This window comes from Eurytemora carolleeae, unplaced genomic scaffold (genome assembly GCF_000591075.1).
Source record: "Eurytemora carolleeae unplaced genomic scaffold, Eaff_2.0 scaffold1266, whole genome shotgun sequence".
Taxonomy (NCBI): domain Eukaryota; kingdom Metazoa; phylum Arthropoda; class Copepoda; order Calanoida; family Temoridae; genus Eurytemora; species Eurytemora carolleeae.
In genome coordinates, this window is record NW_019397151.1 from 72,533 (window position 1) to 97,378 (window position 24,846).

Consider the following 24,846-nt stretch of genomic DNA (forward strand, 5'->3'; position numbering starts at 1 on the left):
GGATCCCTTTATTCAGGTAGGATTCAGAATCCCTTTATTCAGGTAGGATTCCTTTATTCAATTAGAATCCCTTTGTTCAGTATAGGATCCCTTTATTCAGTATAGGACATTCAGGTAGGATCCCTTTATTCAGGTAGGATCCAGAATCCCTTTATTATAAGTATTAGATGTCTATTTTATGCTTTTAAAACATTAAATGTTTTTTTTTCTAAAAACAAATCTGAGAACTTTTGTGCTCTAAAGGAATTGAGTCTTTTCTAATACCTATATTGTTTCCACCTGATGGTGCAAACCTTTGATATTTCAAACTTAGAGTCTTTCATCTAACAGAATTGAAAGTTTGAAATATCTTGGGTCTACGGCATTGGGTTGCAAAGATATTGAGATTGGAAAATCATTGTTTGTGACAAAGACTCAATTTCCTTTTTTTCAAAAACATTATATTGATTCTGTCCGAAGAAGGTAGGCCTGACCGATTTTTTTAATTTATGTGCAAACATGGTGGTCTTAAAAATCTTACTTTATTATACTACATTCACCAGGAGCATCTTTCTTATGTCGAGATTTTTACATATCTTTTAATCAATTTAAGTATTTCTATTTGCAATCATTTTCTATTTTTTAGTTACTTTTTGATAAGGAATTACCAATCATGCTAAATAGGCCATGATATTTCAAATAGTCTGTTTTCTCTCTATGATATATAATAAATATATATTATAAGATTTACAAGGTTTACAAGGTTTACAAAGTTTACTCAAATCATTTTTAAAATTTGATGACTACGAAACAATAAAAAATTAAAATTCCAACTCTAACACTATCTCAGCGCGTAATCGAAGATAGATCAGATTTCAATTAAAAAATATACGTTGGGAGATATTGCGATGAAAAAGAATTCATACTCTACTCAAACTCTGATTATCTAATGCTGTTCTTTTGACCGTATATTTTCCAAATCACTTTGCTAAATTTCTTTTTGGTTTACTTTTTCTAACTTTAATAACTTGGGATTATAAATTACCCGCATTAAGTTTAAGATTGATAAATAAATTGATTGGTTGATTTCTAGGCATGTGATGATGAATACAACTATCATCATAAACTGTTCGGAAAGGGAGCAGTGGATAGAGATATGCTCTTCTATAATCCTCAGCTGGTCAGAGATTATGTAAACCAGATTCGTCGTGTTTAGCACAATACAACAAAAATTCATAAAGCCTCTATTATCAAATTTACTTCATAACTTAAGTGTAGACCTTTCTTTGGCCTCATATAGCTTGTGTTAATTCACGGAGCCATGATGAGAACAGTAAAAGTGTTTAGATCTTCTGCATCTTGTTATTTTTTACTTTGGCCTCATATAGCTTGTGTTAATTCATGGAGCCATGATGAGAACAGTGAAAGTTTTTAGATCTTCTGCATCTTGTTATTTTTTACTTCAAAAGCTGGATTTAATTATACTCATCATATTATTGTTTGTTTGTTTGCTGCCTTGCGTAAAATATAAAATGTTTAAATGAGAAAATAGAATAATTAATATTAATGTTTATTTCTGTATCCAATAATAATTCTTTTTGGTTTCAGATTAAATTTTAGTGCTTTATTATAAACATAATCAATAAATAAAAATTGCTTCCAATACAATCGATTCCATTCAATTTCAGTAAAAATCTAAAATCACAAATCAAAATAAAACTAGATAAGTATGCAGTAACAATTTATATCAATACCCCTGAAACGGAATTTGAAGAGAATATCGTTGGATAAACTCCCGAGTGTCTAGACATTTGTGTAATGTAGATTTTAATTAGTAGAACTAGAAATAAAAATACAAATCGTTTGATATAATAATTCGAACCAACAATTTTTATCTACAAAATTGTCTTAACCCAATTACGAAACCGTTAAGTATTCTCAACCATCAGCAGTGTGTACCGGTTTCTTGAACATCCTGTACATTTCAAAGATTGCTAAGATTATGTTCAGCCCCCCCCCCCCCTAAATACCTGCAATCTTGTCTGAATACCAGAATATATTTTCTGTTTTATACAGGGTGTCCCAAAACAAAGGGCCGATGAATATGTGTCCTATCATTGGCTTAAAAATGCACAAAAGGGCTGAATAACACAACTCATCCTTTTTTCGGAGACCCTGGATTTTATAAGTATATATATATACATATATATATTATATATATTCATGTCTTCCATCCCCTATATGGAGTTTAAACACAATTTCTGAGTTTGAAATATTTAAAACTAAATCGCCAGAGGGAGTCCTACATTTATACCAATATTATTTTACAAATTCTTTATATAAAACTAGAATCTAGGGTGTATATAAAACTAGGAATCCAAGGTGGTATATAAAACTAGGATCTAGGGTGTTATAAAACTAGGATCTAGGGTGTATATAAAACTAGGAATCCAAGGGTGTATAAAAACTTAGGATCTAGGCTGTATAAAAAACTAGGATCTAGGCTGTATATAAAACTAGGATCCAGGGTGTATATAAAACTAAGAACCTAGAGTGTATATAAACCTAGGATCTAGGCTGTATATAAAACTAGGAATCCATGGTGTATATAAAACAGTGTGTATAAACCTTGGAATCCAGGGTGTATATAAAACCAAATAGATTGTGAAGTACAATAGCTGGCAACGCTGAATCTTGTAAATCATCAACTAGTTTGACAAAATGTCTTCTTTCTTTTTACATTTTTACATTTACATATTTACGCTTGTTAGGTCGTGTGTAATTGGTCGTTTTTTCGGTTGCCATATATTGTACTTGACAATTTATTTGTTTAAAACTAGGAATCCATGGCGCTACTTACATTAATTAAATCAGACATAAACATTATACATGATACTTGTATTTCATTTAGGATGTATACTACGTATCATCTTATTTCTTAATCGTATTTCTATTGTCATCAAATTTTCCTATTACTGGTTTAGAGTAGGTTTACAGAAAGTAAAATTGAGTATGTTAAGTCTATGTATGCATTATCTGATATACATGGTTTCTTTTATGTATTTTTTGCATGTCTAATTCGAAACGATGTCATTCAATTCTTCGTCTGATGAAGTTATCACTAAATATTTTCAGTTGTGTGTGGTTCTCAATAAAAGACTATTTTAATCCTGAACAGCGATAAATACATCTGAGCGATTTCAAGTCCCACCCAAGACTTTACCAAAGGAAATGAGTCTTTGCTCCAAACTAAGATTTTAAAATCCCTTTATCTTTTCAACCTGATTTTGTAAATCTTTGATATTTCAAACTTAGATTATTTGATTAATTAATTGTTTGAAATATCTAAGGTCTACGACATTGGGTTGCAAATATGTAGGGATTAGAAAATCAGAGTTTGCGACAAACACTCAATTCCGTTCAAAGTTTTGGGAAACACCATTTACATGAATATGCAAACATACAGATATAATAGAAAGAAAAATTTACATATGTGTGGATATACCCCTATTTCCCTGTCCATCCAATCTGCTAGATGTTTGATTAAAATTAAATTGTTTTAGTATTTTATCCTAGTTTGATGGATATGCTTGTGAAAAGTCGGCACGGGAAATTAATTCTACAGAATAATCCAGAAAACAGAAGTTGAATAATGTATTTGAGAATTAAAAGCAGAAAACTGCCAAAGAATGTATTTATATGATATAGCAGAAAACCGCCAAAGAATGTATTTTTGTGAAAAAGCAGAAAACTGCCAAAGAATGTACTTTTGTGAAAAAGCAGAAAACTGCCAAAGAATGTATTTATGTGATAAAGCAGAAAACCGCCATAGACTGTATTTATGTGATAAAGAAGAAAACCGCCAAAGAATGTATTTAAGTGATAAAGCAGAAAACCGCCAAAGAATGTATTTTGTGATAAAGCAGAAAACCGACAAAGAATGTATTTATGTGATAAAGCAGAAAATTGCCAAAGAATGTATTTATGTGATGTAGCAGAAAACTGCCAAAGAATGTATATATGTGATAAAGCAGAAAACCGCCAAAGAATGGATTTATGTGAAAAAGCAGAAAACCGCCATAGAATGTATTTATGTGATAAAGCAGAAAACCGCCAAAGAATGTATTTATGTGATATAGCAGAAAACCACCAAACAGTATATTTATGTGATAAAGCAGAAAACCGCCATAGACTGTATTTATGTGATAAAGAAGAAAACCGCCAAAGAATGTATTTAAGTGATAAAGCAGAAAACCGCCAAAGAAAATACAGCTCAATAATGTATTGCTGTTTTTAAAGCAGAAAACCCCCAAAGAATGTATTTATATGATATAGCAGAAAACCGCCAAAGAATGTATTTTTGTGAAAAAGCAGAAAACTGTCAAAGAATGTATTTATGTGATAAAGCAGAAAACCGCCAAAGAATGTATTTTGTGATAAAGCAGAAAGCCGCCAAAGAATATATTTATGTGATAAAGCAGAAAACTGCCAAAGAATGTATTTATGTGATAAAGCAGAAACCGCCAAAGAATGTATTTTGTGATAAAGCAGAAAACCGACAAAGAGTGTATTTATGTGATAAAGCAGAAAACTGCCAAAGAATGTATTTATGTGATATAGCAGAAAACCGCCAAAGAGTATATTTATGTGATAAAGCAGAAAACCGCCATAGACTGTATTTATGTGATAAAGAAGAAAACCGCCAAAGAATGTATTTAAGTGATAAAGCAGAAAACCGCCAAAGAAAATACAGCTCAATAATGTATTGCTGTTTTTAAAGCAGAAAACCCCCAAAGAATGTATTTATATGATATAGCAGAAAACCGCCAAAGAATGTATTTTTGTGAAAAATTAGAAAACTGCCAAAAAATGTATTTATGTGATAAAGCAGAAAACCGCCAAAGAATGTATTTTGTGATAAAGCAGAAAACCGACAAAGAATGTATTTATGTGATAAAGCAGAAAACTGCCAAAGAATGTATTTATGTGATATAGCAGAAAACCGGCAAAGAATGTATATATTTGATAAAGCAGAAAACCGCCAAAGAATGCATTTATGTGAAAAAGCAGAAAACCGCTATAGAATGTATTTATGTGATAAAGCAGAAAACTGCCAAAGAATGTATTTTTGTGATATAGCAGAAAACCGCCATAGAATGTATTTTGTGATAAAGCAGAAAGCCGCCAAAGAATATATTTATATGATAAATCAGAAAACTGCCAAAGAATGTATTTATGTGATAAAGCAGAAAACCGCCAAAGAATGCATTTATGTGATAAAGCAGAAAACCGCCAAAGAATGTATTTATGTGATAAAGCAGAAAACCGCCAAAGAATGTATTCATGTGATAAAGAAGAAAACCGCCAAAGAATGTATTTACGTGATAAAGTAGAAAACCGCCAAAGAATATATTTATGTGATAAAGCAGAAAACTGCCAAAGAATATATTGGCATGATAAAGCAGAAAACCGCCAAAGAATATATTTATGTGATAAAGCAGAAAACAGCCAAAGAATATATTGGCGTGATGCAGCAGAAAACAGCTAAATAATGTATTGCTGTTTTTAAAGCAGAAAACATCTAAAGAAACGATTTTTATTTTAACAACAGAAAACAGCAAAAGAATGTATTGGTGTGTTAAAATAGAAAACAGCTAAAGAGCGTATTGATGTTTTTAAAGCAGAAAACATCTAAAGAAAGTATTATTATAATCATAAAGCAGAAAGCAGTTAAAGAACGCATTGAATAATGTGTTTGGCATGATACAGAAGAAAACATATATATTGTTTAACATTTGCACATGATCGTGTGGAAATTGCGAAAATAGGAATTTTGATCCACAAGGAAGTATAAATCAAGGCGCAAACAAAACTTTGAGCGCAATTATTTTTAAACTCTGCTGTAAACCCTGATGTAATGATGAAAGTTCCATGAACTAAAACCAGTATTTGAATCATATGAAACCGCTCAAAGATCATACATCAGTTGTCAGAAAAGTTTGCCGCCTATTTCCTTCTCAACCCGAGCAAATTCCAGATGCAGTTGGTGGCGGCAGGAGGGGGACATAAAGAACACAATATTAAAAAACAGGGAAAATATTCTTCCATTGGTTTTAGATGAAAATTCTTTCAAAAAATAATGTTTAAATTTGTGGTTTGCATACTTAGTTTGTAAAGTATCTTTATGGTTTATAGCAGACATTTTTGCACGTACACCATTTGTCTTTAAAAAAAAGTTGTCACTTTTATTAAGTAAAGAGAATATTTATTGGAAATTAAAATCTAAGGTTTCGTTTTACCCCATTTTTGGTCCGAGCATCCGTTACAAATTCTTTATCCAGGGTTTCCTTTAATGGAAGGCGAGGGAATGGTCCATGTTTAAAGGGGAAGCAAAGAGGGATCTTACATATAAAATGAGGGAAAACAACGTTACAATAACTTAATATAAAGTCGATGATGGTTTCTCGTCTTAGATTTTAGCTCTGATTTCACTCTGATTTTGCTCCGATTTCGCTCCGGTTTCGGTCCTGTTTGTGCTTCGATTTTCGCTTCAATTTCGCTCCAGTTTCGCTCCATTTTCGCTCCGGTTTAGCTCCGATTTCGGTTCCGACTTAACTTCGGTTTAAGCTTTAACTTCAGATAATTAAAAAGTAATAAAGGGTAAAACTGAAAAAAGCTTCAAGTAACCATAAATTGGTTGAGTGATGTGGATAAAAGCAGTTTGTTGAAACTCGACAGAATTCATACTTTTATGTCCAGTTGTCTTTGGTCAAATTGTATTCCCAGTGGAGAGAATGCTGAAATGAAAATATGCAATGAATATATATATATGTATATATATGCATATACATATAAAATATTTTAAACGAAATAATGCATGTTTTAAAACATAAAAACCTATCTTAGGAACCCAGCTGTACTTAGAACCTAATGTCTCTTGTTAAAGTCAATCTACATGACTTTTAAACCATTTAAGAACATCCAAGTGGTTCTAACGAGTTCCCCACTCAAAATTTGAGGCAAATTGGTCCAGGGGTTCCTCAGTTAAGATCAGACATCGAAACAGTTTTCTATTGAGGAAGGAAAGATTATCAAAAGTTAGAAAATTTTAGAAGAAAACCCTCATCTTAACACTTCATGTTATGTTTTCAAATTCAACGGAATGAAAGTTTCTGAAATTCTTAAATTTCAGACGCGGCTTAAATATGCTTGTATCCACATAAAATTGTATTCAATGTTAAAATATAAGCCGGCGCTTAATTGAAACCAGTTTTTGCGGATTCGATACGCGGCTAAAATTCATTCAATTCGGACACTGGGAAAAAATAAAAAAATAAGAAATCAAAGTTATCATCTGGGACAATATTCTATTTCAATGTGATTGTTAGGGAAGACTAGCACTTATTTTGTTTAATGTTTCTCCTAATATTTCAAAGAAAAATAGTTTCTCTCTAAACTTTAAAGAGTTTTTAAAATGACTTTTACAAATACTAATTGTTTTTCCTTTTTTGTTTTCTAATTAGTTATATCACTGAGAACAAAAACATTTTTAGGTAAAATATTTATTCTGAAGACTAAATAAAGTTTTAGAATAACAAAGGAATTGAGTTATTGCCACGCACATAAATCCCTGTATATTTGCAACCTGATTGTGTAATCTTTGCTATTTTAAACTAAGATTGTTTGATCTGACTTAATTTATCGTTTAATATATCAAAGTTTTATGCCATTGGGTTGCAAATATATAGAATTTAGAAAATCAGACTCAATTCCTTTATTCTGAAAAAAAAACTTATCTTTCGTGTATAGTACCGTTAATCTTAAATGCTTTATCTTAATAATTCAATGTGGGCAATTTTAAATCTAGGGAGAAATAATGAAACCCTCAATTAAATATGAAGATCAATATTTAATCTGGAGATTTACAGCACAAAAGCTTTGACTTCATATATGCCGTATACATAGAGAATAGAATATATAGAGAGGAATTAAAAGAATCTCTCGGTATGAATTTTTTCAGTCCCTTTCAGCCTGAAAGGGAGTTCAAAGTGTACAAATCATGTAAATGTTCACAAATTATATGCAGTAGAGTACATTAATACAGTATGTTCCCTAGACTATCCATTTCAATTTCGAATTTTCTAAACTGTTAAATAAACTTTATAATGAATTAGGTGAATAAAAACATCATTTGATTTATAGTTATAACGGAAAATCATCGTTTGTAAAGTGGAAGGCATAGAGTCTATGTGAAATGATCATTGGTCAATTATGAAACCAGCCTATTTCATAATTTGGTTTTCTTTTAACAATAATTTTAGATTTTCTATAAAATGATGTTCCAGGGCCCAACAGGTTATATAGCATAAATATGTGAAGTACACCTGCAGTATGGAAACAGTACAACAAAATGGCCGTTTTACACTTTTTTCTAGTAAATTCCTCTCTATATATTCTTTTCTTTATGGCCGTATATTGTGTATGTAAACATACGATGAACTTTCTTGTAAAGAAAAAAATCAGAAATAAACTGTTTTTAAAATTGGAGATTCTTATGAAGAAGTCCGGTGCATGGTCAACTCTATTGTTAAATGTCTATGCGGAAATTTAAAAGAATTAATTTGTTTTGATTTTATATATTTGTAAGTTTTAGTAATAAAAGGATTCAAGACTTCTGAGATGTTTCGATGTCTAAATATATTGTTTTCAATATTAACACAACCTTTAAATTTCATGTTTTAAACCCCGCTATCCGAGCACTGTCCTAGGGTTATAAACGGAAACCCTGGTGTTTAAGATTAAACAGTTTTAGGATGGGTTCAGCTCTGGATACCTCCATACATTCCAACCCAGATACTTCCATACAGGGTAGGTTTTTCATCCAGTTATTCATCTTTAAAACAGCTCTTCCGTAGAGTTATCTCGATATATTTTTTGCAACAAGACTTTTTTAAAACATTTGAATACAACAATACAGTTGTTCTTCTCTGTAATTCTTTTTAAGTAAAGGAGCTGAGTTTTTGCCACAAACTCTGGTTTTCTAACCCCCTTATCTTTGCAACCCAATGTCGTAGATCTTTAATATTTCAAACTCTTAATTCTGAAAGATCAAATAGCCTAAGTTTGAAATATCTAAGGTTTGTACCATCAGGTTGCAGAGATAAAGGGATTAGAAAATTTTAGTTTGTGTCAAAAACTCAGTTCCTTTCCTCTGAAACCCTTCTAAGTACATTTCTCCCCTGTAAACCTTCTAAGTACAGTACATTTCTCCCCTGTAAACCTTCTCAGTAGAGTACATTTCTTTCCTGTAAACCTTCTCAGTACAGTACATTTCTCCCCTGTAAACCTCCCCAGTAAACCTTCTCATTACAGAACAGTTCTCCCCTAAAGCGTTCTCAGTGATTTCTCTCCTTAAACCCTCTCAGTACATTTGTTCATAAACCTTCTGAGTAAGTTTTTCCATTGTAAAATTTCTCAGGACATTAAACCTTCACAGTACATTTCTCCACTGTACACCTTTTCAGTACATTTCTTCTGTAAATCGTCTTAGTATACTTTTCCACTGTGAATATTCGTAGTACATTTCTCCACTATTAACCTTCTCAGAATATTTCTCCCTATAAACCTGCTCAGAATATTTCTCCCTATAAACCTTCTCTGAACATTTCTCCACTATAAACCTGCTCAGAACATTTCTCCCTGTAAACCTTCTCAGAACATTTCTCCCTATAAACCTTCTCTGAACATTTCTCCACTATTAACCTTCTTGCAGAACATTTCTCCCTATAAACCTTCTCAGAACATTTCTCCCTGTAAACCTGCTCAGAACATTTCTCCCATAAACCTTCTCAGAACATTTCTCCCTATAAAACTGCTCTGAACAGTTCTCCCTATAAACCTTCTCAGAACATTTCTCCCTGTAAACCTTCTCAGAACATTTCTCCCTGTAAACCTTCTCAGAACATTTCTCCCTATGAACCTTCTCAGAATAATTCTCCCTATTAACCTTCTCAGAATAATTCTCCCTATAAACCTTCTCAGAACATTTCTCCCTATAAACCTTCTCAGAAAATTTCTCCCTATAAACCTTCACAGAACATTTCTCCCTATAAACTTACTCCGAACATTTCTCCCTATAAACCTTCTCAGAATAATTCTCCCTATTAACCTTCTCAGAATAATTCTCCCTATAAACCTTCTCAGAACATTTCTCCCTATAAACCTTCTCAGAATAATTCTCCCTATAAACCTTCTCAGAATAATTCTCCCTATAAACCTTCTCAGAATAATTATCCCTATAAACCTTCTCAGAACATCCTTTGCTGTAAAATATTGCAGTACATTTATTCCCTGTGGATGAGTTTTTTGTAAACAGTAAAGATAAAAAATAAATAAATAAAAGAAAGGATAAATATAAGAATGAATGGTACTGTGTAAACCGTCAAGATATAGAATAAATAAAAGAAAGGATAAATAAAAGAATGAATGGTATTGTGTAAACAGTAAAACTATAGGATAAATAAAAGAAAGGATAAATATAAGAATGAATGGTATTGTGTAAACAGTAAAGATATAGAATAAATAAAAGAAAGGATAAATATATGAATGAATGGTATTGTGTAAACAGTAAAGATATTGAATAAATAAAAGAAAGGATAAATACGTATATATGAATGGTAGTGTATAAACAGTAAAGATATAGAATAAATAAAAGAAAGAAGAAATACATCTATATGAATGAATGTTAGAGTTTAAACTTCTGACCACATGATAATATTCTAGCCTCCATTCATTCAACTTTTCTTCTCAGCTTATTAATAATAAATCATGTTTAATTAGTGTCTCTAATATCATTCATGTTTTCACATAATATTTGCCAAGGATTTTAGCATATATATATATATTTCTGTATATATATAGTAATGATTATAATTGTGTGGGAAGCTTCATTAATTTGATAAAATTGTATCTTTGACCAATTCTTTAATGTTTTTCCGTTTTTTTTTGTCGGAGTATTTGTTTTACCCACCAAACATTTAAAAATATTTATTTATTATTACTTTTTTAAAAGGGGAGAGGGAGGGGGGGGGGGGAGGGGTAGTAAGGTGAATAAAGAAATTTTTATAGGAAAAATCAATCGTTTTTTTTACAGTGATTTTACAACTAGAAAACTCTGAAATACGAAGACGACTTTACAGCAATACTAAAGTGTATTTTATGTTGTTTCAAAGAACATAGTTTTACTAGACACTTATTAAATCCCTAATTAAGTGAAATGGGCCTGTTTACACTGCACAATTTCTGTGTCTCATGCTCATTGGATTATGTAAAGTCATAACTTTACTCTAAAAGTCGTCTTCATATTCTGGAGAAATAAGAGCCAATATATGAAAAATAACAACGCAAATAAAAGCCTTTAATATGAGCTAAGCATAATTAAGGAATACAAAATTAAATGGTTCTATTTTAAACAATTCAAAGACTCAAAATAAATTTTCAAATTGAAATTGAAAATTAATTTTAAATTCATGAAGACGTTTTGAAAATATAAGAAGAATACTAAATTTTGTTGGCCCGGTTAAATAAGGCAATATTTAAAATCCTAATTTAATGAATGAATAAAATTTGTTTTATGATTTTTGAATAATAAATCAAATACAAATTTGAAGTAGACTGTCGAACTAAAAAAACTCAGGGAAAAAACTTTGATTTTTCGTCAGAAACATTTTCAAAATATGAATGATATTAATCAACCACAAGACACAAGTTGATAACTATCTATCTATTTATCTACCTAATTACATGTTGTAGATCTAGTAGCATCACACCTGAGATCCAAGTAAACATGCAACTAATCAATTATCATCTAGTTTTCACCCATTCCCATTCATCCTAGGGGTGTAGGAAGATTTAAATAAAACTATTTTTATCATCGAGGGGAGGGGGGGGGGGGGTTATTTAAAACAAGCCAATCTTGAAACTATGAATTCGATGATTTTCAGCCCTAAAAATTTTATCTCAGAAAAAATTTTGACTAATTCTACCTTAAAATAAAACTTTCCAAATAGTTATAATGACCAGGTCTGATTGTGTTTTCTTAAGCTAAAAAATAAATATGGTTTAAAAGGAAAATATTTTTTGTCCCTGATTTGGAGACATGACAATCGGAAGTAATGTTTTCAGCAAATTCTAATTGTTGATCAGTATTTATAAATACATCTTAACTACCATATCTCCTCGGGTAAATAAACACTTTATCCTGAAAGGAACTGTAAATGTAACTTCAAAATACCCTCCATTTAAAAGAGAGTGGCATGTACGATTTACAACAGTACCTTATAAACCCTCATTTGACCAAAACTGAGGAAGATTTGGTCGTTTTTCTAGCTTGGACAACAGTGTTTTATTCTGATTATTTCCTCCCAATGGTTCTGTAGCAGAAAATGTGAAGATAACAATGTAGACATACCATATTTAAAATTATGAGTTAATCTATAGATAAATTGTTTGTTTGTTTATTTGTTTGTCTGTTTGTATCCAATAAACGTCAAAACGGCTGAACCGATCGGGCCCAATTTTTTTGTGGGACATCTAGGGACCCCAGGGAAGGTTTCTGAATGATCAAAATTTCAAATATTTGTCTCCATCAAAATTCGATCTTCATTAAATTTTTGAAAATTTTGAAAATCCACGAAATTTTTTGCGCAAATCCGCGAATTATTTTTGTTTTGTTTTACGATGTACACAAAGAGAACATGTTCACAATCAATTTAGAAGATGGGCGCGAAGCGCCCTAAAAGCCTTGTATGTATATATTTTATGTATCCTTGATCAGACAAAGCTTTTAAGGACGCCGTTGTCAATCGGACATCTCACTTTAGAAATGGAGAGTCATTTGAAATTACGACTACAGTCCTTTAATACTAAAAGTTATTATAAATAATCCTGTATTTTATATTTTGAAAGTTAAAAGAGTATGGCCTTTATAAGCATAAAAAAATAAGATAACCGATAATTGGATGGCAACTAAAAAAAATAAAACTTAAGTTTTCGTATCCTTATATCCTTGCAACTTGATAGTGTAAACGTTTGATATTTCAAACTTTGAATAATAATTCTAACTATAAAATTGTGATTCTTAATTTTGATCTTTTGAATTAAAAACGAAACTTTTGAACAAAATATTTACAGCCCAGAACATTTCTATCCTACTGCGGGGAGTCATGTTTTAATTTATATCATTACAATTTTTTTCGAATTTAAAAAATTCATTCTTGTTTAGATGGAAGATTTCTCACGGTTCTCGGCAGAAAACGACGACATTTCATCTTCTCCTTCCTCGGAATCATCTTTGGAATCATCGCCAAGTACTCCTAGTACTCCTGGTAGCCGATCAACAGAACCCCAAAAAAAGTCGGATATCGAAGATTCACCGAAAAGTTCTAAACAGAAAAGTTCCGAGACAATGTGGGGCTCAGGACAAACTGGGTTTGGTGGAGGCCAATCCTACAACCAAGGACAATCTGGAGGACAGTATCAAGAGCTTGGTCAACCTCGAGGTCAATTTTCAAATCAAAGAGGACAGTTTCAAGATCAATTCTCCGGCCCATCAGGATTTCAACCAAACCCAGGTATTTATAGAAATAACGTTTATAAAAAATCAGACCCAGGAAACATTTTCACCGACTATATGTGCCGATAGCGATGATGTCGAGTAAATAATTCTGGACTTTATATGTTCGCCATCGGTTTGTCGAGTTAAAATGTTTGCATGGGAAATAATTTTGATCTTTAGAAGAAGAAAAAACATATATATTTAAGGATTCGGTTTCTCTAGTTCAAATTTATCCCATCGGCCCGGGTTCCAACAACCTTCAGGTACTGAATTGCACAAAACTCTACTTTACTGTACTGTACTGTACTGCACTGTACTGTACTGCACTGTACTGTACTGTACGTTACTGTACTGTACTGTACTGTACTGTACTGTACTGTACTGAACTGTGCTGTAGTGTTCAGTATTGTACCGTACTGTACTTTAAAATCCTCGAAAAAAAGTATTTATATCTTAAAGATTGTTTAAAGAGCCTAACTATTCTATTTTATTATGAATTTTAGCATTTTTAATAAATGATTGATTACAGGTTATTTGGTGGATTCTGGTTCAACAAGACCAGGGTTTTCCTTCCACCAATTTAGCACACCAATAACACAAGGTAAAATATCCAAAAATATCCAAACATATTATTTAACATAATGGAAATATCGAAGACGATATTCGAAATTGTGATTTTATATTACAGATTATGGACCACCAAAGATCGAACCTGAAGAAGATAAAGGGACTGTTTTCAATTGTCCACCAAATTCTGAGGATCGACTCAGGTAACGAGAAAATAAACCTTTAATAGAATATTTGAACTGAATTCAAATTTTAAGGATTCTGCTTTTATTGTGATTTTAAACTTATTTTCAAAAAATTGAACCCAAAATGTTTTGTGCATGGAGAATAATATATAAAACTTAAGAACTGAAAGAGTATACGAGGAACCAGCTCCTGGAGAATTCACAATTGAGAAAACAGAAGAATCTGAACCTGGATCCCCTTCTCATAATCCTACAAGGTATAATTAGGATTTTCACTTCTGGAATTAGAAACAAGCTGTTTTGATGTTTTGAAATTCTCAAAATTTACAAGTGCAAGGTTGGTATGCTCTAACCAAAGGCTTTAAAGTGATTAGATTGACTTTTGTACTGCATGCAATGATGCTCATTCTTTGCAACCTGATGATGCAAACCTTTGACATTTCTAACTTAGATTTTTTACCTATTAGGATTAATGGTATACAATATCAAAATTACAATATTCCCCATTTTTAAATTTTCTTATCTAATCTTTAAATTCTAAATACTGAATTTTACTGATTAAATTATTTCTAGAACGAAAAGAGTGAAGTTACGAGACATGATGTCACGTGTTGTTAAATCTGCTCTCAGGTATTAGCAATTCAAAATATTTTTTCATTCTTTAACATATTTACATTGACTCCTTGAAAACAAAACAAACAAATCAAACTTAGTCTAGCAAAGAAACGTCTCTCGGCCCCTAAATCCTCCCCCTCCCCCCCCAAAAAAAAATGCAAATGTACAAATAAATTTGATACAAGCTTTAGAACCCAGCGATGCGGCCCCAGGGTACGTATAGCTCCTCCCGTCGTTTACCCGCGCTTGGACGTGAATTACGATTTTAGCTATTTTTCCTTTAAAAGGTGGACCCACTCGGCACTCAATTTAGAAACTCAAAGCCAAGCCAAGAACATTGTCGTGGTTCTCACGAGTTCCCCAATCTAAATTTGAGACAAATTGGTCAAGGGGGGTTTCATGAGTTACGATCGTACATATAAACAGACACCTAAACAGAGATAACAACTTTATATATATACATTATACATATTAAACATACTTTAACTACTCCAGCTCTTTACTTTTGGACATTGGAATTTATGTAATCTTAATGATCTAAATTAATTTTTAAAAACTATTTTGTTTAGTAATCAAGAGTTTGAAAGGGAAGCAGATAGATTCAATCGGTGAGTTGACAATTTTAATAAATCTGTTTTAAACTTAATAGATTCAATCGGTGAGTTGAATTTTAATAAATCTGTTTTAAACTTAATAGATTCAATCGGTGAGTTGTTAATTTTAATAAATCTGTTTTAAACTTAATAGATTCAATCGGTGAGTTGACAATTTTAATAAATCTGTTTTAAACTTAATTATAATTTTCACTTTGTCTAACAACTGTATTTCAGGGAGCTGACTGTTAGTATGGCTGGTCAAGATGAATTCATCAAGACGGAAAAATAAATTCAAAATTATAAAATCAAAACTTTCAGTACTTTTTTTATGTTCAATATATTATAAGAGTATATTTCCAACCTTGTATGATGTATATAAAATATTTATATTTTTCACCTTGATTAACAATTGTTAAATCTTCAAACTAAGAATAAGATTTAGAAAAAAGAGACACGAAGAGGTTCGCCAAACAGATTTTTAAACAAAAACAAACCAACACATATTTTCTGACACTGACACTGAATCTACAATGAACTGAGCTAGGTGGTTTAAAAATCAGATGTTGCTTATATATCTGGTTCAAATGTTCTTTTCTTGTGATAGCCTTAAACCAACCTAATTTTAATTATTTTTATTATTGTCGTGAACTTTAGAAAACCAGTGATTGACTTGAACTGATCTTTATATTTTTATATCTTTATATTTATATATTTGTATTAGATACTTTTGTGAAATATATGTAAACATTTATTTTTAATGAATTATTTTTTACTTTAAGTATATATGAATGTAAAATTAGCAAAAGAGAGAAATAACTACAAAAAGGGGGCCTTCTGACTTCATTAATTGAGATTTCTCTGATATTCAATGTGGGCATTTTTAAATCTAAGGATATCCATACTTCTTGGTAACCTCGAGGTCTTACTACTGCTAGGTCCCCATGACTACTATGAATCCTCTAGGTTTCCCTAACACTATGGTCCTAGGTCCCCTTACTACTAGGTATACTTTTGGTTCCCCTACAACTAAGTATCTCCTAGGTCCACCCTACTACTAGGTATTCTCCAGTTCCATTTATTACTAGGTATCCCCTAGGTCACCCTCCAACTAGTATACTTTAGGTTTCCCTAATACTAAGTATCCGCTAGGTCTCCCTACTTTTAGATATTTTCTAGGTCTCCCTACTGCTAGGTATCCTCTAGGCCCCTCTAGTACTAGGTATCCTCTAGGTCCCCCTACTACTAGTTATCATCTAGGTCTCCCTACTACTAGATATCCTCTAGGCCCCTCTACTATTAGGTATCCTCTAGGTCCCCCTAGTACTAGATATCCTCTAGGTCTCCCTACTGCTACATATACTCTAGGTCCTCTTACTACTAGGTATTCTCCAGGTCCTCTTCATACTAGGTATTTTCTAGGTCCACCTACCGCTAAGTATCCTCTAGGTCTCTTTTCAGCTAGATATACTCTAGGTCTCCCTACGACTAGGTATTTTCTAGGTCCCCCTACTGCTAGGTATTCTCAAGGTCCTACTACTAGGTATACTCTAGGTCCCCCTACTACTAGGTATTCTCAAGGTCCCCCTACTACTAGGTATCCTCTAAATCCCCCTACCACTAGGTATTCTCTAGGTCCCCCTACTACTAGGTATCCTTTAGGTCCCCCTACTACTAGGTATCCTCTAGGCCCCTCTACTACTAGGCATCCTCTAGGTCCCCCTACTACTAGGTATCCTCTAGGCCCCTCTACTACTAGGTATCCTCTAGGCCCCTCGACTATTAGGTATCCTCCAGGTCTAGGCCCCTCTACTACTAGGTATCCTCTAGGTCCCCCTACTACTAGGTATCCTCTAGGCCCCTCTACTACTAGGTATCCTCTAGGTCCCCCTAATACTAGGTATCCTCTAGGCCCCTCTTCTACTAGGTATCCTCTAGGTCCCCCTACTACTAGGTATACTCTAGGTCCCCCTACTACTAGGTATCATCTAGCTCCCCCTACTACTAGGTATCCTCTAGGCCCTTCTACTACTAGGCAACCTCTAGGTCCCCCTACTACTAGGTATACTCTAGGTCCCCCTACTACTAGGTATCCTCTAGGCCCCTCTACTACTAGGTATCCTCTAGGCCCCTCGACTATTAGGTATCCTCCAGGTCCCCCTAGTACTAGGTATCCTCTAGGTCCCCCTACTACTAGGCATCCTCTAGGCCCCTCTACTACTAGGTATCCACTAGATCCCCCTAAAACTAGGTATCCTCTAGGCCCCTCTTCTAGTAGGTATCCTCTAGGTCCCCCTACTACTAGGTATACTCTTGGTCCCCCTACTTCTTGGTATCATCTAGGTCCCCCTACTGCTAAGTATTCTCAAGGTCCTCCTACTACTAGGTATTTTCTAGGTCCCCCTACTACATGGTATCCTCTAGGTCCCCCTACTACTAGGTATCCTCTAGGTCCCCCTACGGGTTCCCTAGGTCTAGAAAGATCTCTAGGGCTATATTTGTATTCCTTGTATAAAACTATCCTGACACCTAATTAACTCCGTTAGCTAAACTTCCAACTAGAAACTGCATAATTCATTAAACTCTCCACTAGCCAGGGGGCACCACCATACAGTATTCAGACGTTAGTTATATTCATTTAAAGGGGCTCACCCTAGACTAAGCTTTTGTGCAGATTTTTTTAAGAGAAGGCACTTTCTGTAAGATAAGTCGTTTAGACAGTTGAGGTTGATTTCTGCCTAGTGAAAAAGAATTAGGTCGTGGTGGAACACGCAATTCGGGAACAACAAAACCTAAACACTGTATGGCACGGGCAACTGTATGAACTAAAAAATAATAACCATGGCATGGATATATCATAGACATGCTTTGGTCCATGGATTAAGCCGGTAATTTTCTAGTTGTTCAAATATATTCGTTAGCTGTATGTGTTATTGTAGTGTATTGTTAAAGAATGTTTAGTATTTCTAAATGTGAGTTTATATTTAATGATTTGTTTGCTTTTTACCATCCTCTCCAGTTCATTAAACTAACCTTCTTTTTACTGCAATATAAAGCAATGGAGGATTAAGAATAGGGATATCAGCAAACTTGTAGGAAGTGTGTTCAGTCGGCAGGGAGGATTAATAATTAAACAGAAAATACCAGATGAAGGATTTCACGATTTTATACATGGAGGTTTGAAAGGAATCTCTTGCCACAAACTCAAGTTTTCTAGCAACGTACTCGTGAAAACTTTTGATATTTCAAATTTAAATTATTTAACCTACCAGAAATTATGTTTTATAATATCTAAGGTCAACGACACTGTGATGTACAGATATAGGGATTAGAAAATCAGTGTTTTAATCCTTTATAAAAGTAAAAATAAAAATAAATAACTGAAAAATATAAAATATTTTATTTCAGGGTTAAATATAAAGAATTTAAAGTTACTGAAAATCCAAAAAATTGTCTTGAAAAGAGATCAAAACATTTGTTTTGTTAATCCTTTAAAAAAGAAATAATCGTTGTCATAACAATGTTAATTTTCTAGGTCTCTGAAGCAGGTGCGTAGACAGGATTTGAGATAGATAGATAAATAGATAGATAGATAGATAGATAGATAGATAGATAGATAGATAGATAGATAGATAGATAGATAGATAGATAGATAACTCCCTCCTCCTCCCATACCCATCCTTCTCGCTCCGCCCCTACACCCAAACACTTTCTCCTCGGCTATATTTAATTAATGTTCTTGATACAATAGAAAATTAATCTGAAGAAAGAAAATATTCGACCAAACAGAATAGCAGAGAATAGGGAAGAATATAGAAATAAGTTTGCCAGGTTCTTTCACCGAGTATCCCTAAAAGAGCTGGCAGCCTTTGGAGCCTGCTTACAGTCGGGGAGGGAGATTTCCCCCCTCAAACCCTTCCTGTAAAATGTCCTTATAAGATATTTCTGAAATTCCTTAATTCTAACTTTATCAGATAATCAGATAATGGGAGGTTTACATAAACTGTTAACAGCTATTGCCACTTTTAAGTGCATTATTAATTATGTTTAAACAAAAAATATCATATAATAATAATAATACACATTTACATTAGAATTAGTTTTACAAGGCTTATAAATAAAGCTAAATCCATAGAATAATTCAAATAACAGATAGGACACAATATGTCGTCTTTTCAAGATTTTAAGTATTTCGTTCACATTAACGATTAAAATAATATTTTGAACGAAATATTTTAAATCTTGAAAAGACGACATCTTGTCGGCCGCACAATAATTTTTTCGAAGCACTTAAAAAGTTTAGCAAGAGATGCTTTTATTAGATAATTTTTTTTTATTAATTCAGTTCCATGAGGTTTGTTCAAACCAGATTAACATTGTAATTAAAGCTCTTAAACCACACTTTAAATCACTAACGATGAAGAAGTATCCCTTTGGTCACGCTAAGTCCCAAAAGATTTTAGCCCCGATCGGTTCAGTAGTTTTGACGCTTAATATTGTTTACAGACCAGACAAATCTAAATAAAAATCTACTCAAATTTTGAAGATTTTAAGTTTTAGAAAACATTATGGAGTTGAAGTTTTTAATTGGATTAAGAGGATCGAGATTTAGAGGGGTTCAAACGCAGAATATTTTTTTCCGCTTCTTGGGCTCGGAAGCTTATTTGTCTGGCGACCTCTCCCCCCTCTTTATACAAGTCCAATATTCTCTCTTATCCCGATCTTTTAAATTATAAAGATCTGACTCTAGGTGTGTGATTGTGAATTACTACAGTAGACAAGTAGACTAGCAGTCGGCACAGGATTAAAAAGATGACCGACCGCGAGCATTAGTATTAGTTAGTAGTTAGTACCCAACATACTGCGTGGAAACATTTAGTCCGAAATATATTAATCACCTAAACAAATAGTAAGAGATCAAGAAAGTCACTTTATCTTGATAAATTTCGAAGTGTGAGGATGAATTTTCTCGACGTGTGTATTATGATATATCTACAAATAAACAGTTCAGGACAGCATGCCATCTTCCAGGAGCCGCCTAGCAGGGCTTCCATTGGTAAGAATAAATACAGATCCGTTTTTTTACGAATTATGTTCTAATTTTTTTTTTGGCCACTACGGGGTTACTTTAGAGATGATCGTACAGAATTCATTAAGTTTAATATTCTTAAATTCTTGGTTTTCTGCAGCAACTTTTTTGCTTTAAAAATCAATTAGGAAATCATCAAAAAACTATATTTAATTCAAACGACCAAATTCAATCATTACATTATTATTTTTCAAGATTTTAAGGTCGTCGTAAAAGTGTAATTCTGTTTTACTAACCCGTATTTGACAACCTAACAACACTGAGGGTTTAACCTAACTTTTATACAGTTAAAAGAAGCAAAATTAAACTCCAGAAATAGAAAAAATACAATTTCAAGGATTCAATGTAAGAAGAGGGGCCTACGGATATAAAATTCGTAAAATTTTTTTTTTTTTAATAGTCTTTGATTTCCAACATATGATAAATTACAATTGAATTATCAAAAAAAATTGTGTGTTTTATGATCATTTCAAAATTTGGTCTTCCTTCCTTAATTGTATCTTTTTGATTTACAAAGATATTTTTTAATATCTTTTAATATCTTTTAATATCTTTTTTAATATTTTTTAATAATTTTAATAATTAATTGTCTTTTTGCGTATATCGTCCGAAATGGAAAAAATAGAATATTTAAAATGAATATAAGACATTAATTAAGGTATTCTCAAGCCAATGTGTAATCTACCAAAGAACCACGACCACATGTCTGTATATTGTGGTGGGTTTGGACCACAACATAATGCTATTAACATGGGTCGCTGTGCTATATGTGGTGATGAATTCAGTACTCCAAATAAGGTAAACGGGGGTTGATAATTGGCAACAAAATTTAAGCATTTTAAAGGTTCTTTGTGAATTTAGTGCTACAAACCTTTTTTTAAAGTTGACTTTTAGAAAAAGTATCAAATGGGTCAAACATTCACATCCCAAACGTAACGCACGTTAATATTCTATTATTTGATTTAAATTTTTACTTTATTGTTGGTAACAGTAAACAGTTAGTGTATTTAATCGTGTTGGTTTTTATCAACTTTAAATGAAACTTCTCACATTTCAAACCTGTATTCTGTTAAATGTTGCTTTTATAAAACTTTGCAATATTTTTATCTTAAAAAAGTAAAATTAACAAGGAAGCGTAATTTTTTTATTATTTTCTCTCAGAATTAAAATGTTTGTTGTATAAGAAAAGCAAATATTAAGAATGAATAATTTTGAAAACATTAGCTTTCCTTAAAAGAAACTGAATTTTTGCCACAAATTCTGATTTTCAAACACCTATATCCTTCGCAACACTATGTTGCAGACCTTTGATATTTCAGACTATGAACTCTGTTAGATCAAATAGTCGAAGTTTGAAATATCAAAGTTTTACACCATCATATTGCACAGATATAGAGGTTAGACAATTTGAGTTTGTGGCAGAAACTCACTTCCTTTGCCAAATTTTGAGAGAACCAAAACTAGCAATAAGACTTTAAATAGTACAGTGATAACCAGAAAACTCTGAAATAAGAAGACGACTTTATAGCAATATATTTGATGGTGTTACTAAGCAAATAGTTTAATAGACACTTATTAAATCACTACAATTGCTGCTCATTGGACCATTTAAAGTCATATCATCAGTCTGAAAGTCGTCTTCATATTTCAGAGTTTTCTTGTTATCACTGTACACAATGTTAGATCTAAAAAGCTATACTTTCTTAACGATACAGCAAAAACGTTATGTATAAATTTTGTATGGTTATTTGAAAATTTTCAGGATTGATCACTTTGGTCATTTTTACCTTAATTAATCCCCCTTACTCGTCTTGAAACTGTAGACTATACATCTTTTTGTTTTATTCAATAAAACTTTATTGGCAAAATTCTGATAGATTTTTGTATGAGAGTGTTTTGTTCTACTGTCCGTGCATAGCATTTGAAAATGAAATATTTAGGAGCACCAGGCTGGAGGAAGGTTTGCTACAGGAACTATAGCACGCAGCTACCGACCCGGTCAACTTATAGATGTTGAGATTGACCTGGTAGCAAACCATTTCGGGTTCTTCACCTTCGCCATCTGCCCGCACAACAACATCCTCACCTCGCCCAGCAGGTAGAGCTTTAGTAAGTAAGAATTCCAAACTGCGGGTTGCTGAAGCTTAACAGTTAACTTATCTGCAGGGTTATCCACAAGGGATGAAACTTCAGAGACGACTGTATGGAATTTAGTTTTTCTTTATTAATTCTATTTATGGTTCCCTGCACTGTAACCTTGCTTCTTTCCTTGCCAAATCATTCTTTATATCATTAACTGATTAGATATATTGAAGTTCAACCTTCAGATTATTATTATTTTTAAAGAAATGTAAGTCGTCTTTTTAATCTAATCCTTTGTGGGTAACCTGTATATTATCTTTTGTGTCTTGATGCATTTTCTTAAAAATCCGCGCACTAATCATTATTTACTAGAGTATATGTTTTGACCAATCCGCGAATCATGCCATCCAATAGTTTATTTCGTAAATCCGCTAATCATGTCATCCACTAGTTTATTTCGTAAATCCGCTAACCATGTCATCCAATAGTTTATTTCGTAAATCCGCTAATCATGTCATCCAATAGTTTATTTCGTAAATCCGCTAATCATGTCATCCAATAGTTTATTTCGTAAATCCACTAATCATGTCATCCAATAGTTTATTTCGTAAATCCGCTAATCACGTCATCCAATAGTTTATTTCGTAAATCCGCCAATAATAATTTTCAAGGGATTGTTTTCTGAAAAATCAGCTGATGGTGAATGGTGTGATTGAGTACTTTGCAACTGCTGGAATTGGACTCAAGAAAATGAAGGTTAGCAAAACGTGGTTGAAAAATTTATCTATTTTTAGTAATCTAAACGAAAAAACTTCATTGTACTAGTGAATTCTATGAAAAATTACATAACATGAATTATTATCATAAGTTTACACAATAATTACATTATTTTAAGTAAAAATCAAGATAATTGAATTCTTAGACAGTCCCGACGTTAAAGTGTCGCAATGCCTTGACCTTTGGTTTTACCTCTTCTATACGAATTCATATTTTTTTGTAGCCCTAGACATATGATTGTTGAAAATGCAACACGCCTGTTTCTAGCTTAAGTTTAAAAGAAGTAATTGGCAAAATCTTGCTCGATTTTTGCGTGAGAGCAGAGTAATGGGACTCCTTGTTTGTGATCATTTAGATTTTAAGATCATCTGGTGTCTCATATTCCCAGAAATGATGATTAAATGTCTAAAATTGTTATTATCATAAAATGCACTTTCTCGATTTTAACTTACATGATTCCTCTCTAATTCAGTTTATTCTGTTAAGGTTCAGCTTCCTGAGAAAATGACATGTAAGCAGTGTATATTCCAGTTTACATACACTAATGGGAATAACTGGGGGGCCGGACCACAAAGTGCTGAAGTTCAAACCCTTGATTGTCTAGAGAATGTTGGAGGTAAGCTAGGCTGTGGTCCACAAGAAACATTCAGGGGATGTGCAGATATATGTATAGGAGACTTCTGCCCCTTTCAGGATAAATGTGCTAAGGTTTCTGATATCAAGGATGAAGCTTTAGTAACATCAACAACAGCAACAACAATCAAACCAACAACGACATCATCCACAACAAATACCAAATGGACAACAACAACATTATCTACCACAACTAATAAAATAAGTTCAACATCAACAACAGTTCAAATAACCACAACAGCCGCTATGACAACATCCTCCCCAATGGAGAAGATTTGTGTTTACTCTGGTATAAAGAGCCAGTACTGGAGCCAACCTGGAGATTTCTACTGTAGATCTATCTGCCAGGATAAACCTGAATCTGTTTGTTGGGAGGGAGCTAACACACACTTCCTCTGTTACTGTCAGCAGACCCCACCAGACTTAAAATATCTACCAGTTATTATTAATATTACTGAGAGAAATTAAATCTTTAATTCTTTATTTCAAAGATTGAAATACAAAATAAATCAGATTTGTTTAAACCAAATATTTGATTTCTTCGTTTTTCTTCTGTATGGTTTTTATATTAGTTTACCATAGTATGAATACGTTGAACAGTATTAAAGAATGTGAAAAAGCAGCCTAGGTTGTCGTAGAATCAAGCATTAAACTTCATCTGATGCAGATCTATGGATTAATTTCATTCCGCTTCGTTATTACGAGATGACC

General features: G+C 32.7%; 3 protein-coding genes across 3 annotated transcripts; all 3 read left to right on the forward strand.

The window, feature by feature from the left end:
* Positions 1 to 8,805: 8,805 nt before the first annotated feature.
* LOC111712357 (uncharacterized) lies at positions 8,806 to 16,232 on the forward strand. The gene is made up of 9 exons (XM_023486939.1): positions 8,806 to 8,847; positions 13,262 to 13,610; positions 13,801 to 13,857; positions 14,124 to 14,195; positions 14,283 to 14,364; positions 14,508 to 14,603; positions 14,920 to 14,976; positions 15,531 to 15,569; positions 15,792 to 16,232. Exons 2-9 carry the CDS (start codon positions 13,262 to 13,264, stop codon positions 15,844 to 15,846), a joined length of 807 nt encoding a protein of 268 aa, XP_023342707.1. The 5' UTR covers positions 8,806 to 8,847; the 3' UTR covers positions 15,847 to 16,232.
* A 275-nt stretch (positions 16,233 to 16,507) lies between these two features.
* On the forward strand, positions 16,508 to 19,126 carry LOC111712355 (leucine-rich repeat extensin-like protein 5). Its single transcript, XM_023486936.1, has 3 exons — positions 16,508 to 16,560; positions 16,750 to 17,940; positions 19,090 to 19,126. The coding sequence occupies exons 1-3, from the start codon at positions 16,508 to 16,510 to the stop codon at positions 19,124 to 19,126; spliced, it is 1,281 nt and encodes a 426-aa protein (XP_023342704.1).
* A 1,255-nt stretch (positions 19,127 to 20,381) lies between these two features.
* LOC111712356 (uncharacterized) lies at positions 20,382 to 24,609 on the forward strand. The gene is made up of 5 exons (XM_023486938.1): positions 20,382 to 20,610; positions 21,302 to 21,441; positions 22,584 to 22,741; positions 23,397 to 23,481; positions 23,989 to 24,609. The coding sequence occupies exons 1-5, from the start codon at positions 20,514 to 20,516 to the stop codon at positions 24,601 to 24,603; spliced, it is 1,095 nt and encodes a 364-aa protein (XP_023342706.1). The 5' UTR covers positions 20,382 to 20,513; the 3' UTR covers positions 24,604 to 24,609.
* The last annotated feature ends 237 nt before the right edge of the window (positions 24,610 to 24,846 follow it).